This window comes from Eubalaena glacialis, chromosome 3 (genome assembly GCF_028564815.1).
Source record: "Eubalaena glacialis isolate mEubGla1 chromosome 3, mEubGla1.1.hap2.+ XY, whole genome shotgun sequence".
Lineage (NCBI taxonomy): Eukaryota > Metazoa > Chordata > Mammalia > Artiodactyla > Balaenidae > Eubalaena > Eubalaena glacialis.
Window position 1 is genome coordinate 24,211,516 of NC_083718.1, and position 19,238 is coordinate 24,230,753.

At 38.0% G+C, this 19,238-nt stretch overlaps 1 protein-coding gene across 2 annotated transcripts in view; it reads right to left on the minus strand.

Moving 5' to 3' along the window:
* Window positions 1-17,258, minus strand: part of ACBD3 (acyl-CoA binding domain containing 3) — a 32,407-nt gene extending 15,149 nt beyond the window's left edge. Inside the window, exons 1-3 of one of the 2 annotated variants that reach the window (XM_061187353.1) lie at window positions 16,831-17,258; window positions 1,126-1,267; window positions 341-481 (exon numbers count right to left, since the gene is read on the minus strand). In XM_061187353.1, the coding sequence (XP_061043336.1) occupies window positions 341-481; window positions 1,126-1,267; window positions 16,831-17,116 (569 nt within the window). In that variant the 5' untranslated portion in view covers window positions 17,117-17,258. Of the gene's footprint in view, window positions 1-340; window positions 482-1,125; window positions 1,268-8,079; window positions 8,124-16,830 lie in introns of those variants that run through there. The other variant, XM_061187354.1, reaches the window with a different exon arrangement.
* Window positions 17,259-19,238: the final 1,980 nt, after the last annotated feature.

Below are 19,238 nucleotides of genomic sequence, written 5' to 3' on the forward strand. Positions count from 1 at the left end.
CAAAGGGTGTATCAGACCAGAGGGTAAGGAGGAGGGGGGAGGCTGAGCTTACTGTGCTTGCTCAGAAACCTAGTGTAGTAACACAAAAGGAATGCTGCCATGATGGATGGGTGGTTAATTTTAAAGGTACAGCCAGACGGAAGCAGCAAACCCTCTCCCCTCAAAACTCATAATAAAAACACCTGCTCACATCGGAAAGTCTGAGCAATTGCCATAAGAAGTGGGGATCCAATGGAAGTAAGACACCTGATTTAAAACAGACATTCCATAAAGCAAAAGCATCAGTATACTATGCAGTAGGCTGCTCAAGGATAAAGTATTCTGTGCCCTCAAACTTCACCTTTTTTTTTCTTGCTCTTCCTTCTCTATCTTGTGGGATGCAACATACGTTGAAAAGAGATGGCAACACCTATTTAGGAGCTTGACAAACTCTACCATGGCATCCTCTTTAGACATGTTTCCCAGGGCTGCCCATTCTCTCCTGTAAAGAATAACAAGAAAAGTTACTTCCTCTTCTTAATAGAATGAGAATTTGATTTCATTTAAACCTAAATATGAACAAGTCTCAATTATAACTAAAATGAAGAATGATTCTACTATAAACAAAAGGTTCAAAACTTCAACAAGCATGTACTGATTTACTAAATTAGATATGCCACATACAAACCAAACTTACTGTCGTAAACCACAATTTAACTGCACTGCTGATAATTTCCATACCAGTAAAAGGTATCAAAGTTTTACTTTTCTTATATCATAGTTTAGCCCTAACTGAATAAAATGCTTAATATATTCTTTCTTGTCACAACTCTGTATGTCCCAATAAGGGAATCAATTACTATATTGTAAATGGCTTTTTAAATATTATTTAGGAAGAATCAAATGAAGCTGTACTTGTCGTATGTTCATAAACAGATGAGTAAACTTCTTCCACAATATTTAGCCATAAACATCTCCGAGCCAAAAACAGATAAACGTCTGAAGACTCCAAAAGCTGCAAGCAAAAATGTTTGTTTAGTTCTTATTCTAAGAACTAAAGCCAGCTATTTACATCTTAATCAATTTACTTTGTACCCTTTTCAACATTACTCTCATTAAATTCATTATACAATAAAACACTGTTACCTCCTGTCATTGCCCAACACATCAAAGAATCCAACCTCAGGACAAGTGTCTGGATTATATGGACCCATAAGAACCTGCTTATGCAGTGCCACAAGCTTCAGTTTTTCTTCATAAGTTGGATGAAATGCTTTGCCATCTTTTTCTTTAAGAAAAATAAATAGAAAGAAAACAATTAGCACTGGCAAAATACCTAATTTTCAGCATTATATGTTGAAATTTTGCTGTAAGGTATATCACAAATTGCCTGTGATATATATAAACACCACTATAGGGAGATTTTAATTTCAAGTACTAAATTTTAATAGTCAAAGCCAAGATAGAAACACTTTATGCTGAATTAATTTTTTTAAAATAAAGCTTAAGTACTGATATTTATGTTAAAACTACTTCAAAGAGTAAATCAACTACAGTTAAATTAAAAAAAAAAAAAAAAAGCCGCTACTAAAGAGAAACCAATCTGTCAAGCTATAGTAGGGACACACATACTAGTGTACCACTTGACATATTTTACAAATGTTAAAAATGTTCAGCAATCATTTCTTAAAGTAGTTTAAAAAATAATTTTATATCAAGCACTTTTAACATAAGAGACAATTACATATACTTTGAAAGGCTATATTCAAAAAGTATCCATCCCACTGAGGCACTATGATGTGGTAGAAGGGGCTTTGGCATCAGACAGCCTAGGTTTAGATCTCATCTCAGACATTTCCTAGCTGTAGGACCATTTAACCTCTTAGTCTGTTTACCAATAAAGTGAAAAGTCCCCTGACACTTCAGAGGTAATAGGATAGTATTAATGGTAATAACTGTTAGATCCCTTTACTTCCTTCGTATTATGGCTGGCTCTGGCAGATTTCCAATGGGCAATTACGAGAGAAGCCAATTTGACCTGTAGAGACTTAACTACCACCACCAACATTCCAAAGTAGTATGAAACTGGGTAAATGGGAAGTCCTTACAGAATAGTTCTACTTCTTTGATAAATGGCAGGATTAATTACTGGTTGATTCTAATGATAATAAGAGATTACCAAATTTCAAAATAAACAAACAAGAAAGGAGGTAGAAAGTAGTATATATTGCCTACAAATTTTATCCATGTACACAGAGGTCACCAAAAGAAAATCACTGATGATGGGAGAAGAATATGGTTTAAAGGATATGAACAGGAAACTCAGAGGAGAAGAAAAAACCAGAAGTTGCCAATAAGCATGCCAAGATACTCAATTTCCCTAGTCAAGGAAATGGAAAGTGAAACCATTAGATACTAAGACGCTTTCTGCCATCAGATAGGTTAAAAAAAGTTAAGTAACATCAAGAGTTGTTAAGAACAGGACAAACAGGTACCCATTCTCATACACTAATGTTGAAAGTATAAACTTACAGTTATCTTGGAAGGAAATTTGGCAATATATTCCAAAATTATAAACGTAGATGCCCTATGGTCCAATAATTCCAATTCTCATCATCTACCCTTGATAAGCACTCTCAAATACACAGAAGGAGGTGGATATAGGGATATTCTTGCAGCACTCTTTTCTTGTTACTGTAACCAACTTAAAAGTTCATCAGTAAGGGAACAGCTAAATAATGTGTCATATTCAGCCTGTGGTATAAATGAAGCACATAAAGGGAACACTGTTAAATGAAAAAAGCAAGCTGCACAAAACTACATACAATCATACACAAAATACATATCCTCAATTCTAAGTACTTCTGCCACCCACACTTTTAACATCTCTAAAATCAGATTAGCTTTTACAATCTACTGTATTTTAGTTATAATTGGCAGTTTTTCTTTCTTAAATTACATAATAGTAAGTCTTAGAATTGATGAAATACATCATGTCAACATACCACATATATATTCTATAGGTACATTTATATGAATGTAAATGCAAAGAAAAAGATCTAGAAGGAGTCACACTAAAAAGAATGGGAAAGTGGGAGGGGGCTAAGATCAGGAGTGGTGATCAGAAAATTGAAAACTGGAAACATTTTATAGTTCTTTTTTTTCCCCTTAGGCCACACCGTGTGGCATATGGGATCTCAGCTCCCGGACCAGGGATCAAACCCGTGTCCCCTGCATTGGGAGTGTGGAGTCTTAACCCCTGGACCACCAGGGAAGTCCCAAAACTAGAAACATTTTAATCTTTCAAAGGAAAATATGTGGAAGAACAAACTAAACTGTTAAGAGGTACTGCCTCTGGGGAAGTGATTGGCAAAACTGTGGGTGGGAACTGAAGAGAATTATACATACGTACTTCTATCTGCATTTTTTTCAACAAGAACAAACTCATGTAATATTTGGAAAAAAGACAAAACTGTGGCACTGACCTTACTTATGTAATAAAAATCAAAACAACTCAGAAACCTGTGGACCTGCCATCTGTCTTGGCTACTGAGCAAACAGTATCACTAAACAATTCACGAAGAGTAGGAATTTCCCCTAAAGCTTTTAGAACAGGATTATCCATAGGTCTATATTTACCAACTAAAAGGCAATCCTCATTTTAAAATCTAACCCTTAGAAGTCTATTTCAATCAATGATAGAAATTATAAGCCCTTTTTTACATTCATTCATTCAACTCAATAAATATTTATTGGGCCCTGTATGCAAATCATTGTGCTAGACACTAGGATTCATCGCCCTCCTGGAGTTTACAAACTACTGAGCTCAATTAAAAATGTATAGCTTGGCAATACAGTATACAATTGTGTTTAGGTGCATATTTCAGGTATATATATACTGCAAATTATTAAAAATTATATTGAGATAAAGGAACGATTATTTTAGAGTTAAGGAAAAAATAAAATTATGTCAGAGAGGTAATAAAATGACTTGTTCCAACTTTTTAGGTTGGGCCAGTAGTTACGTTTAATTCCAACATAGTATATAATCAAAATAAAGCAAAATAGATGAGAGCTTACAAAACCAAAATACATCTTTACAATATCTTTCATGTAAAAACCAACAAGCCGAGGGACTTCCCTGGTGGCGCAATGGTTAAGAAGCTGCCTGCCAATGCAGGGGACACAGGTTCAAACCCTGGTCCGGGAAAATCCCACATGCTGCAGAGCAACTAAGCCCGTGTGCCACAACTACTGAGCCTGTGCTCTAGAGCTCGTGAGCCACAACTACTGAGCCCGTGTGCCACAACTACTGAAGCTCATGTGCCTAGAGCCCGTGCTCCGCAACAAGAGAAGCCACAGCAATGAGAAGCCCTCGCACTGCAACAAAGAGTAGCCCCTGCTAGACACAACTAGAGAAAGCCTGCGTGCGGCAACGAAGACCCAATGCAGCCAAAAATAAATAAATAAATAAGTTAATTTTAAAAAATAAATAAAAAATAAAAACAAGCCTAAAAGAGGTGCTCTTTATTTCATTCACTTCCCAATGAATCTTTTCTAAATACAGCCTTGAACAATTATCTTAGCAAGAAACACGGTGTTATACCTGTTCACTGCTGCATTATTTAAAATTAAAAATCTAATTATTCAACAATAACGCAATGCTTATAGTAATCCACTGAATAGATTATACAGCTATTAAAATGACAATATAAGGGCTATATAGCATTTCAGAGACTATATTTATGATGTATTAATTTAAATAAGTAGAATAAAAAATTAGATACTAGGTTTATAACCATGTAAAAATGGATGATTACACATATAGATCTTTCTTTTTAAAAATTAGTTAAGATTTTTTCTTATAAAATTAGCTTGCCAGAACTCTGTATTTTAAGATGTTAGGTGCTAAAAAGTGTGAAACAATAGTGGCAACTTTTTACCAAAAAGCCTTTCTCCAATTTTAAAGATGCCCATAAGCTACCTTTACCATCTACCTTAATTTTGTACATATTAATCACCAAAAGTTTTCTTATGCTAATTATGTCTCAGAGAAACATAGCACAAACAACTTTCTTCTTACTTCCCCCAAAAGTGATGATCTGAAAAACAGCTCCAACCTTGATCTCAGCCTATTAACTGAAAGATTATTATTTAGAAAGTTTTTGTTTTTTAAAACCAAAATGGCACCACCCAAACTATTCATTTTATCTTGAGCCTTATAAAAGAAAAATATGCTGCTGGTCATTCAAGAAAAAAAAAGGTGTAGTGTACAGTGGGGGTAGAGTGCATAGTAGAATAAAACTTCCTTGTTTTGTTCAATCAGGATCCCTGAGATTTTGTTTTGTTTTTTCCTTTAAAAAAAAAAAGTCTAAATTCTATGAAAGTGGGTGCTTTGACCCAAATAAACGTCAATAAAGATAAAATCAGATAGAAACTTTATTCACTGGAAGACCAAACACTTTTCTGAGTAGTCATGTAATACAGCAATTTTCAAACATACACACACAAGAATTCTTATTTGCTTTAGGGAGATGATCGGAAGCTAATAGATAGGACTAGTGGGTATGAAAAAAATATTTTAAAAATATGACTACTATAAAATTATTCTAATGGAGGGAGGGTCCACTTCTTATGAGGTGATAAATTTGCTCCTTTATTTCAAACTAGAATCGGGGACCATGGGAGAGGGTGAGTCAACAAGGAAACTGTACCCGTTATTCAGCAAGGTGTTAGTCTAACCTTGACCCTAAAAGGTGACTCATCAACAGAGGGAGGGGGGTTTCAGGATTTTTGGATGTCATTTTAACATCTGCCCTTTTTATGCCTGACGGAATTAATTTTTCAAAAGGGCAATATGTTTTTAAGTGTAAGTTTTTGTCAAGCACTCACATAAATTTGTTCACCACCATGAACGCCAGCACTAAGCACACGCTTTGTTAACAGGCACTCACCACACCAAAACCACACCCAACAAATCTCTCTAAAGAAGAAACTGACTGTACAGGTCAAGTTCTGTGAAAATGAGCAAAACAGTACATTCAATCTTGTGAATCTTACTGGCCTTTCCATAGAATCTTGTAAGCATTTGCTAGTTTTAAGACTTGCTCTATAATCCTTCCTTTAATACGTATTATTGAATCTTCAAATTATTCATCATTATTCTAGCTGGGAACTAAATCTGTCTTAAAACACACACACACACACACACACACACACACACACACACACACACACACCCCAAAGAAAAGGAAACATACCAAAATGTTAATTCTAATAATTATTTCTGAAAGATTGGATTACAGATTTTTTCTTTATTCATTTTTTATTTCCTCAGATTTCCGGCGTGCATATGTACTTTTATATCAAATACACATATGTTTTTTCTTTTTTAACAAACGTTTTTAAAAAGTCAAGGCAACTTAGCTTTCAGCCTTTGGGATGAGATTAACAGATCAATTATTCTCTCCTGAGGAATATACAAAACCCAGGAGGATATACTAAGAATCCCAACCACCTTTAGTACAGGACAGCCCACATCATGTTGACATTCTAAACTTCAACGAAAACAGAAAATGAAAACCCTTCACAATCAATATCATTAGGCAGACTATTATAGTATTACAAAAAAGTTACTTTTCTCCTACTCTTCAGATGGCTCTAGTTCACACACCACGAAGGTTTATTTAATTTTTCTGCGTTAGATGAGAATAATTTTCTCCTACACTATTTCTTTTTTAAAAAATATATTTTATTTATTATTATTATTATTGTTTTTTAACTTGGCCTTGTTTCACGACTTGCGGGATCTTAGTTCCCTGACCAGGGATGGAACCCAGGTCCTGGCAGTGAAAGCACCAAGTCCCAACCACTCCAACAGCCAGGGAATTCCCTCTCCTAAAATTATTTCTGGTTCCAAGGGCATTAAACGTAGTTAGCAGGAAAGAAGTTATAACTACTATAACTACAATAGACAGAAAAGCCTTGCTGAAACTCAAAGATCTTTAGCCAAGACCATATTCCTAAAGGAAAGCTCTTTCAGTCCTGCCGGTAAGGAAGAGCGGCATCATCCTCGGTCCCTGCACTTACAGAGTTAATTAGTACAAAGTCATTAAATTCAATGAATTTGGAAAAGCGCTTTCTATGGCAACCAAAAAGACAAATATAAATTATGCTGGAAAGAAGCTGCAGAGCTATTTTTCAGATGCAAGTGTGTGAAAACACATCAATGAAAAGCAGAAAATTACCATCTCTATTACCTGGAGAAGCGTGAGTACAAAGCTAGCCATTTTCAATCAACTGGACTAAAAGGGATCACTTGTTGGCATCTGTCCAGTAACAATTATATTAAAAAGTTTATTTTCTATAAAATTGAAGACCAAAAGTCAGGTTAAAAATCTATTTTACCTAAAGGAGACAGACTAAAGCAGGGATTGGCAAATTAGACCAACTCTGCCCACAGTTGTTTTTTAAGGCCTGTGAGCTAAGAATGGTTTTTATCTTTTTTAAGAATTGTTAAACAACAACAAGCAGAAATAGACAAAAAACAATGAATATGAACAGACCATATATGGTCCTTAATCCCTAAAATATTTACTATCTGCCCCTTTACTGAAAACGTTTACTGACCCTGGACTAAAGGAAGAAGTAAATGCAAAAGCCAAATGATTTCTAAATATTTAAAATATTCGAATATAATTAAAAGGATTGAAAACATAAAATTCAACTTCCCGTTAAACATGGTGAATTGAACACACACAATTACATCTGATCCTCAATGAAACCCCACTAAAAGGAAAAAGGAAGCCAATTCAGAGAACCCTGGAAAGGCTCAGGAATTGAAGGTACCAGGTTCTTTAAAAGCTGAAGTCTAGATAAAAATAGGGGTTTTGGTTTAAAAACTATCTAGGGACCTCCCTGGCAGTCCAGTGGTTAAGACTCCACGCTTCTAATGCAGGGGGCTAGGATTCGTTCCTGGTTGGGGAACTAAGATCCCACATGCCTCGGGGCGTGGCCAAGAAGTAAAACAAACAAACAAACAAATAAATAAATATATATATGTATATAAATAAAAACTATCTAAAAAGCAGGTACCCCTACCTCCCATTTTGTTTGGCAATCCCAAGCAGGCAGATGGCTACCCTGCCCCTACTTAGCAGAGGTCTGGATGTGTACACCAGAGAACACGAATCACAGATACTCCAGGTGGGAGAACACCAGCCTGAGAGTGAACTGCAGGACTAAAAAGAGAAACGAAATGAAAGTTACGCTAGTGAATGGTAAACAACTTCCACCCACCCTCCCTTCTCCTGTCTAGTGCCTAAATGCTGGCCAACTAGATTCATACATTCCAGGCAGGAGACAGGAATATTTTCATGAAAAACTGGCCCCAAATAAAAGACCTACACATACTAGTTTGAAAGATACTGATGTTGAGGGTTCCCCGATGAAACTTCTGCCTCATTATCTACAATAAAAGCTTGTACTCAAGGTTACAATTGGCTCTCCAGTGCCTCACCCTTTAACAAGAATGAATACCCAAGGATCACCGGACATTTGAGAAAGCTCCCAACATGGGGGGAAAAAAAGGCTGAAAGAAATTTCCAAACAGAAAAAGAGAAAGTCTAAAAGAAAGTAAGGAATTCCAGGAGAAGGAATTCCAACACCACAGAGAGGTGAAGGTAATTTTCAGGATGACAGTGGGGAGAGACTCAGAAGGTAGAAAGCTAAGACTGAATCAAAAATTTAAGGATATCTAGAAGAGACGTCTCTTAAAAAAAAGAGTTTACCTGAGGACAGAGAAAAAAATGATAGTTACCTCTAACTACACAAAAGACAAAGAGTTTGCATAAGAACCAAAATATAATCAAAGTGCATGATCTGTCTCAGGTATGAATAACACAAATAGAAACAACTGACACTGATTTAATCACAAATGTGATATTATAAAATTAAGAGTTTGGGAAGGAGGAAGAGAGAGGCATACATGTGTAAGTTACTTTTTTTCTTTTTCTTTTTTTTTTTTTAAATTAAAGAAGCAGGGACTTCCGTAGTGGTCCAGACTCCACATTCCCAATGCAGGGAGCCTGGGTTTGATCCCTGGTCAGGGAACTAGATCCCTCATGCCACAACTAAGACCTGGCGCAGCCAAATAAATAAATATTTAAATAATAATAATAATTAATAAATTAAAAGCAGCAGCAGGAAAATGGAGACAAATACCAGAAGAAACAGTTAAAATAATGGAAAGTGGTTGCCTTGGGGGAGAAGGTCTTGGAGATGGGAAAAGAGAGAGACGGGGTTGGCTATTTTTCCTTATAAATTTTATAGTACCACTTGACCTTTTAAATTGCCTTGGTTTTCACTTTGATAAAAAGGTAAAAGGAGTAAACTCATATGCTCAATTTCAGTAATCAGCTCATAAGACATCATAACATGTGGTAGGCATAGTAATACCACCCTCCCAAAGATATCCACATCTAATCCCCAGAATCTACATCCCAGTGAATATGTTAGGTTACATGAAAAAGGGGAATTAAGATTGCAGCTGACCTTATCCTGGACTACCCACGTGGGCCCAAAGTAATCACAAGAGTCCTTATAAATGGAGGGAGAGCAAGAAGAGTCAGATGGAGATTTGAAGATGTTATGCTGCTAGCTTTGAAGATGGAGGAAGGGGCCACAAGCCAAAGCATGCAGCTGGCCTCCTGAAGCTGGAAAAGGCAACAGATTCTCCCCTAGAGCCTCCAGAAGGAACAGAGCTCTGCTGACACCTGGATTCTAACCCCGTGAGGCCCATTTAGAGCTTCTAACCTCCAGAACTATAAAACAGTATGTGCTGCTTTAAGCCACTAAATTTGTGGTAACACATTTTCCCAATAAAGACAGAAATGGCTTCTAGATTACATTTCTATTAAATTCATAAGTATCTAACTTTACAGTTCTAGTAAGACAGCATAAATAATTTGATAATAGTGTTATAATCACAGTTACCAAGATTATCAAGGGTAATCTGAAAGACTACCCTTCCATCTGAAATTAATTAAACAAAAGGTTATTAGTCTCACATGTCAACTGTTAGAGTAAGTTTACTGAGAAATATTTTTCTCTTCTCTCTGGAGGTAAAGATAGAGGAAGGTAACAAATTATTTCAATGTTCCTTCTAGCCTTTATTTGATGAAATGAAAGCCAATAAAACCTATGGGTTGGAAAGGATATTAAAGATAGACGACTGAACTGCACAACCAAAGTTCAAATCCTCTCTACATAACCACCTGCTCTACAATAATTTGTTATTGGACACACTATATAAAAAGATGTATATTGTAACATCAATAATCTAAAATGTGAGGGAGGGAGAAGTGAAAGAATAGAGTTACTGTATGCTATGGAAGTTATCAGCTTAACCTATAGTGTATTTTTATACTACAGTATAGTATTTTATAGTATAACTATATTATATAAGCCTCACTGTAACAACAAAGAAAAAACCTGAAGTAGATACATAAAAGATTAAGATAAAGAAATCAAAGCATACCCACCTAGTTACTGCTAACGTATGCTTGAACACTTCCTGGTGATGGGAATTCATTGTCTCAAACAGCCTATTCCATGTTTGGATAGCTGTGATTTTTATTTTAGCTCTTTATTCTGAGTAGATCTGTCTCAATTTTATCCACAGGGTCTATTTCTAGTCCCTGGCATTAAATAAAACACATCTAACAAATCAGACCTCAAAAAAAGCCACAAAATACTGTATATCATATTTGCCCTGAGTTCTCTATTCTTTAGGCTAAATATTCCCAGCTTATTCACTCATACATACCTCCTAAAGACCCAGCTCTGCTATTTACTAAGTATATAACACAGACACAGATAACCTTTCTGAGCCTCAGTTTTGCTATCAATAAAATGGAGATAATAACTTCTCACATTTCTTGTGAGGGTTAGAAATAATGTGTTCCAAAGTCTTGATACAGTGCCTGAGTAGAGCAGACACTTACTAAAGAGCAGCTATTATGATAATGATGGCAGGGATTCGAATTCCCACACTATACAAGTTGCTCTCTTCTGAATGAGCTCCATTTTGTCTTTAACCCTGAAGAATGATGCCTCAAACTGAAAGCAGTATCCAGGGATTGTCTGAACTGTGTGGAAGATAGCAGGACCACCTCTCCCTTCTCTCATTCCAGATATAGAATTTCCCCCAAAGCAGCCTAAGCTCAAATCTGTTTTCTTTCATGGCCCTATCACTGTTGCCTGGCAGAGAATACACTTTGAATAAAATCCATCTTTTGGAAATATTAAAATTAAAACCACATCTCGTTCATGTTCAATTGAGAAAAAAACTGATACATTCTTATACTACTTATAAGAAAGTATAATAAATGCAGTATTTCTGAGTTAATGAGTATGAAACTCTGGAAACTGTCTAGCATGTACAAAGTGCTTAATAAAAGTTGATCTCCCCCCCATTAATTCAACACACTCTCTAATAAATTCTTGGTAATCTCTCCTCTTCAACAATATAAGCAGTCACAGAATACCAACTGCTAGGTACTCTGCGAAGAGTTTATATATATATATATAATTCTTACAACAATTTGAGTAAAGGCAGGCAGATTTTAAACAACTGAGTGGCAAAACTAGGAAAAAGTATCCCAGGTAGTGTTCACTCTTGAACTCAACTTCCTAAATACTGAGCCAGAGTAGCTCTTGTTTTAGCTAACTGATGAAAGTAAACATTACCTCCTTCTGGTTGTTGGTTACCAAAGTGTACTCTGTAAAAATTCATCAAGCACCACTTATGATTTGTGTACTTTTCTGCATGTGCAGTAAATAAAGGGGAGGCCTCAGGCAAATGTTAAAATCAGTTACACTAAAATATACACATATACAAAATATATACAAAAAATACACATATACAAACACATATATAAACATATCCTTGAATCCAGTATTCAAAGGAAAATTTTAGTTCAGCTCAAATCTAATATGAAATATCAAATTAAAAAAGTAGATGTTTAAAAGGCATTACTATTCTTGGTGGCTATAATTTTCTTTCTTATAAGTGTCTCTTAGGTCTATTACATCCTCCTACGCTATACATGTATACCTAAAGATAAAGACAATAAAGAAAGAAGGGAAAAATAAACTCAAAATTTAACAGATATTCAATAGTAACAATTAAACTTGAAATTATCTGAAGCTAGTGCACTTAAGTCCAGGAGGCACACACTAATTATTATGTTACCAAAGAATAAATTACTGTTGTACAGTATTTTAAAACATTAATGGAGCCATTTATAAAAGTTCTTGGAGATGCATATGTTTCAAGAGGACAAAAGGAAATGGAACTATTCAGTATGTCCATATGATTGCTTCTCTGCTATCAGCAACATAACACAGTGTAATCGACAGCAATGCTAGTGGAAATTCATTAACAATTCCACAGAGAAACTGAGTCCTAGACTTAAGTTCCTCCAAATTCAACAACAGCTTCCTTTCACATATCACACCCTCAAAAACTTATCACTCTCCTCACACACACCCCCCCTAGATCTGTCTACTGAAATAACGACCAATCCAGTAGCAATGAGCGCCCACTGCTAACGCCCAGATTACGGCTCTTCAAATGCCACTTCCCACTAAAGGAACCATGTCTCTTTGGAGAAATGGCTGGTTCCTATGGAGGCAGGAAATGCATAAGATGAATCTGGAACGTCTCATCATACCAGATACCAAGGAAGCTATAGAAGACTACTAGTCATGTCAAAGGAACTTAGGAGCCAATCTTAAGAGGCTACCACTTGCTAAAGATGGTACAATTTGAGCATCAATAATAAGAGCCTAAGTAAAAAAAAAAAAAAAAGGTTTACATGCATGAGTATATAACATTTTGAAAACTGTCACCTTTTGAGGCTGCTAAGGGAAACAACTCATTATTTTGAAAACTAATAATGGGAAAGAAGCATTTATCTTTTCTTTCTTATTTAAGCTGTACCCCAAACCAAACAGCATGTGAGGAAAAGTATTACAGTGAAGGAAAGACAATTAGAATATTACCATTTTTCAATTGCTAATGAATCACACATCCATTTTCAATTTACCAAGAGTAAAACACAATCATTATGTTGGCTAAATGCAGGCCTCTCAAAAGGTCTAATAATGTATTAGTAGCAATGAGATTTAGCATTTATCAATATTTTTGATGGGCACATTTACTTCAGTCCTTTGGAGGGGATTTTTTCATAACCACCAAAATTGGAAACCGGGTAACAATGTTATGTAGGAGTTTAGAGTAGATGATTCTCCCACACTTTACCTTTCCAGATATCTGAAGAGATTCTCAATAAAGTGATCATGAGCAGAAAAACAATATCTTTCCATTAGCTCTTAACATTTTCAAGCAAATATATTAAAGAAGTTCTAAAATGTGATAAGGCAACAAGATAGGTAGTTTTGAATATTTTCCTAGGAACACCATCAAAAAGCAAGGTTCCTATTTGCTTTTCATCTCTTATAGTGGGAAGAACTGCCTTTGGAATCAGACAGACCCAGGACCAGCTCTGCCTCTTACTACTAATAACTAATGGGCCTGGGGCAAGTTTCTCAACTAAGAAGTCAGGATAACACCCCCACTGAAGGGCTTGTAGAGGATTAAACAAAACAGTATATATACAGTTCTCAAAATAGTACCTGATATTTAGTGAACATCTGCTCAATAACTAGTGGCAATTATCACTCTGGAATTTTAAATTAATGCAACCATCTACCAGCTTAATGGAGTGAGGCAGCAAAGTATTAGAGGAGGAAAAACTCACCCCCAAGAACTCTAAAAACCAAAACACAACTCCCCAGGTTAACTCTATCCAAGAAGTATAAAGGCTACAATAAAGCCAGCTGATTCATTCCTTAACCCAAAGAGATAAGAAAACCAGCTTAATCTTCCTAAACTAGAACTGGGCAACTCTGCTCCTCCTTTTAAAAACCTTCAATGGTTCCTCACTGTCTGCTGTCAAAAAGGCTATTTACAATAGCATTCCAGTCCTTCCACGGATCTGACACCAACTTACCTTCCCAGCTCTCTCCACCAAACTACAGTACCTACTTCCTATTTGCCATTTCCCCGACACACATGCCTTGCCCTTTCATGGCTCTTGGCCTCCCCCCTTCTCTGGAATGACATTTGCTCTCTGGATCCTCCACATTGTATTGCAGTTGCCACTGGGTCTTTAACTCCTCTTTTGGACTCTAAGTTCCATAATAGCAAAAGGGAATATACTATTCATTTACAGTGGTAACGTTATATAAAACTTGATCCATAATAAGGCTTCAACAATGTCTGGAGCTTAGATGGTAAAATGCTAACTTACATTTTCCAGTATTTTCATCTATTATTTTACTTTTACCTTCAAAAACTAAGAGGGTTAGGTAATTGACACAATGGGTTCAGTCACTGGCCTATGATCACTGTGACAGGGATAGAAAGAGAAACAGGGTTCCTAATTCCCAATCCAAGTTATTTTCAATGGAAAAAGATACCCATGCTTTCAAGATTCATATTTATTCCACAGCAAAAGATAAAGTGTAATGTTATTTCTAATTCATGTGAGATACAAAACCACAAAATAGTGATTTATTAAAGTCCTTGCAAGACTGATAAAAATGCCAAGTATTATGCTGGAAAAATTCACACATTAAAACAAAGGCAGCAACACTTGACTCACCCTACTTTCCATAATTCTTCTGACTGTTTTTAGATCCTTCCCCTCCACCCCAACTCAGGAACCTCATATACTAATAGCTTCTTCATTGCTAACATGTAATGATCCATGCAGAAAGGGAGCTTTTGATTGCTAGACTGTTATTTCTCCTTTTAAGTACTTGGATATTGCTTTGAGAGCTTAACTTAGGAACTTAGTAAATCAAAACTATCAATGTAGCTTTTTTCTTTAAGGTGACTGATAACTAGGTCCCAAATTACAGGTTCCCCTAGGAGTCCTACCACTCAACAAACATGTTAAAATAATGTTAGGTTTAGAGCACTAAACCTTAAATCTGAGATGTCAAATTTCATTTAATCCAGCCATATTATATCTCTATATATAAACAAACTGAGTCTGGAAGAGAAAAGTTAATTGTCTCGGAGTACATGGTAAATAGAATCCAGAGGGATTCCCTGGAGGTCCAGTGGTTAGGACTTGGCGCTTTCACTGCCGTGGCCTGGGTTCAATCCCTGGTGGGGGAACTGGGATCACGCAGGCTGCGCGGCACAGCCCAAAAAAAAGAATCCAGAGCTTCCTGACTCCCAAGCAATGCTAAATTTACTGCACATTAAGAGTGTTTTAATCTTTCAAAGAAGACATTACTACCATTTTCAAATAAGACAGGCTCAGAAGATAAAATTATCCATTTATTTTTTTGTTAGTTATATGGTGAAAGTTAGGATTAGAAGTTCGTTCTTTTCTATTCTTACCCGTTATTCTGCTACAATATACTTTAATCTTATTGTACACCGGAAAAGTAAGTTCCAAGAATAAAAATTTTAAGTAAAATGTAGTTACATGAATTGTACAGAAACCACCAGATTTTTACATAAGTGGTAGTATATCATCACCTCAGGAAACTCTAAATTCAAGCCAGTGACCTAAGGGTCAAGTGATCCAAAACCCATTAGCCATTACCAATTCCCCAAGCTGGCACGGAGGGCTGAACTCATCATGCAATGACGATGAATATTTCAAGGGTAAACTTTTTAATAAAAAATGCAGTGAAAGGGAATGACCAAATATTCTGGAAAGTTTATAAAAGACTTTCATTAGTTTGCACAATTAGAGTCATTTTCAGAGAAAACAAATAACTTTCGAATGTATCACTACTTTCAACGACTCAACTTCAGCTAGTAAAATATGTACTCCAAAAGGTACTCCCTCTAGGAAAAGTGTCATAAATATGCTGTTCTGGAATGTATACGGAACCTAGCAACCACGTCTAAAGTTTCATTTGCCGATGTTTCTCCTTGCTCATCTACCCCACAAGATCTAAGTATCTCTTCTCATCAGTTTTTCCCACTGACAAGGTCATGTGACTGGTACTACCACCATCTGACTACGTGAATCACCCAATTAAAAAAACCCACACACCACAAGCTAGCTCTAAGACAAGATTTATTACAATTAATTCTGTGAGAAGTACAGAGGGTACTTTTAGGCCTTAATCTGAGAATTCACTCCTGGACATTGCTTATAAGGTAAAATTTTAACCATCTAGAAGTTACTAGTTACATAGTGAGCATCCCTTCTCTTCAGAGTTTGACAAGCCAAGGGGGATTAATACTTTACTTCTTCCTCTCTGCCACATCAATACTGCCAGGTGATCAAGTCCTAGGCTCTCCAGAATGAATGGAAAGTATATGTATGAAACCCATGGAAAGATTTCTTCCACTGTGGAAAAAGGGCAAAAATCGGTGGTTCTGACGTGCCAAGCCATAAGAAACAGGAAAAGGAATGCGACAGTTAAAAAAAAAAAAAAAAAAATTCCTGAATGGGAACCTCTGGGAAAGAGAGAGAGGGCTCATTCTTCCACCCAGGCTCCTGGAAAACCGAGAAGCTAAATCAGGTAAGATGCCCCGGTAACCTCGGGGAGGCGGGACCCGGACTGCTAAACCAAGGTTCCAGGCCCCTACGGGTGGGACCTAGTGGCCAAGCGGGTAGTGACAAACTTCGGGTAACCCCAAGGACAGAGCCCAGCTCCGGTCACCGCGGTCCCGCACGGGTGGGTGAGGACGAGACGGGTCCAGTCTCCCCGGGGCCGGGCAGAGGCGGCGGGGGTGGGGCCTGCCCGGCTCACCTTTGAAGAAGCGCAGCGCCAGGCCATACAGCTCCTCCAGGCCGAAGCCCCAGCGCTGCTCCAGCCGCCGCGCCTCCTCCGCCGCGCCCCCAGCCGCCGCCTCCCCGGGCTCCGGCTGCTCCCCTGCGGCGCCCGGGCCCCGGCCGGACCCGGGAGGCGAGGGCGGCGGCAGCGGCGGCGGCAGCAGGGGGGCGCCCTCTGCGCCGGGCCGCTCCTCCGGGTCCGGGCTTAGTGTGAGCCCGTCGACGGACACCTCGAGTCGCTCTGCGTTCAGCACCGCCGCCATCTCCGCCTGCTGCGCCTCCTCGGCGGGGACAGGCGGCGGCCACGTATCGACTTCCTGCTGACCTCTGACCTCCGCCTACCGACACCGGAACTTCCGCCGCTGAGTAGGATCTAGGGCTCCGGGGCATGGTGCCCCGCCTGCCCCGATCTGTTGGTCGGCCCCGCTCTGCCACCGCTCGCTCCGACCCCTAACCCTGCGGGTCTCGAGCGCCCCGCGCCCACCTTCACCCTGTCCCCCTGCGGCCCTCTTTTCTCCCGGAGGGAGGGTACTACGGCCCAGCGGCCCTCGCCCCGCCGTTCTTTCCGGCGGCTCGCGGTGTCCGGCGGGGGAGGGGTCGGGCGGGGTCAGAGGAACCCCGAGTAAGGTCTGTGCTGGGAGGGTGACTGCTGGTGAGCGCCCTACCCGTCCGGTCAGACCCTCCGCATTTGCAGAGAGTTGTGTGGTTGGCGGAACTCTGGCAATTCTAAGGAAATGCCGAGCAAATGCCTTTTTTTTTTTTTTTTTTAAGAAGAAACTGAGGCTGCAGAGAAATTCCGTGGCTTCTGAGACTGTCGTGGAAGGGCACATCCTGGTTTTTTCGGGAACTGAAGCTCCTACAATTTGTGGGGCCCTCATTAAGTAAAAAACACAAAAATTACGAGCAGAGAGGTAGGAAAGTGAATATATATTTAGAATGAGAAAGAACTCACAAGTGACATTTTGAAAAGTTAACAAAACTTACAAACATCACACAGATAACCATAAAATTTTTATTAACTGCCTGACACTTGTACAGGGCGTCCAAAACTCCAGAACATAATTATTTAATTTATTTTTTAAAGATTGAAAAAGCTCTTGACAACACTATGTATATTTATGTGTGTTCCTAGACTTTATGGGCACCATTTATGATCATTTTCCCCACACTTTTTGGCTGTATACTTTTGATCAGCTTTTCCTATGATAATTATTTTGTAATGTTTTCTATAAGGAAAATAGAAAAATCAGTCTTTAGCATGGTGATCCTTTCTTTTTTTTTAATTATTAATTGCTTATAAATTTTAGCTTCACAACTTATTACTGAATTACTGTGTATGTTTTTAGGGTTATTGTCAAATTTGGGAAAACGTGTCAAGTTTCTCTCACATATGAGCTATAATATTTCAGGACTGTCTGGCTGCTTCAATGGCAATTTTTTGCCTGGTTTTTACTGGATCTCCAGCGATTTTCAGGACAAGATTTATCTGCTATGTTAAGACAGAATCTCCTCCATTAAGATGAATAAAACGTGACTTCACATAAAGACTCACTACAGTACAACTGCAAGTTTGTGTCCCACAAATACAAGAATTCTAATATATTCCATTCCATTCCATACCAACAAAAATAAGTATGGTGCACTTATAATTGTATATATGACATTACTTGGATTCCTGATGAGTGAGAACCTCCATTTTAGGTTAGGCATTGAGAGATTTGATCCCCTACTTAGAGTCGGAAGGATTTTTTACTTCTGATAGTCGGAAGGATTTTCTATGGGCTAGTTTCTCCTTTTCTTTCAAATCTTGTTTCTCCTCTGCTGCCCATGGCATCACATTCCTGTGCCAGGCATCACAGAGTTCTTTTGCCCTCTAGTCCTGCACCTCTGTGACATGGTGCTGGCTGAGCTGGCATAATGGGCAGTAGGTGTATTCCAGAAAGCCATTCCTACACCCACGGTGAGTAATAATTTAACAGTAGCCGGAAATGACTGTAAACCATAAATGCACGCCAGTAAACCCAAATGAAATGTATCCCTAATTCAATCCTTGTTCCCTTAGCCAGGTCTCAAAAAACCAGTGGCCATTCCTGCACCACTTAATGCAGAAGAGAAGTGATGGAAGTCTGAATACAATGTGACAGTGGTCTTAAATATCTTACTTTAGAAACTTTTACAGAAACATTTGATCTGGTAAATATATTGCCAGGGCCTCTCCAAGGGCCTTGGAAGTGGCCTGTGCAAGTGAGGGGCCCTGAAGCTTAAGCTTCATTGATCTACGGTACACCCACATCTCGAAACAAACTCTAGTACTCTAAGCCCAGTGATTTTTTTTCACTTAGCTTGGATCTTTAGATTTAGCTTTAATTACTTTATTTTTTTTTA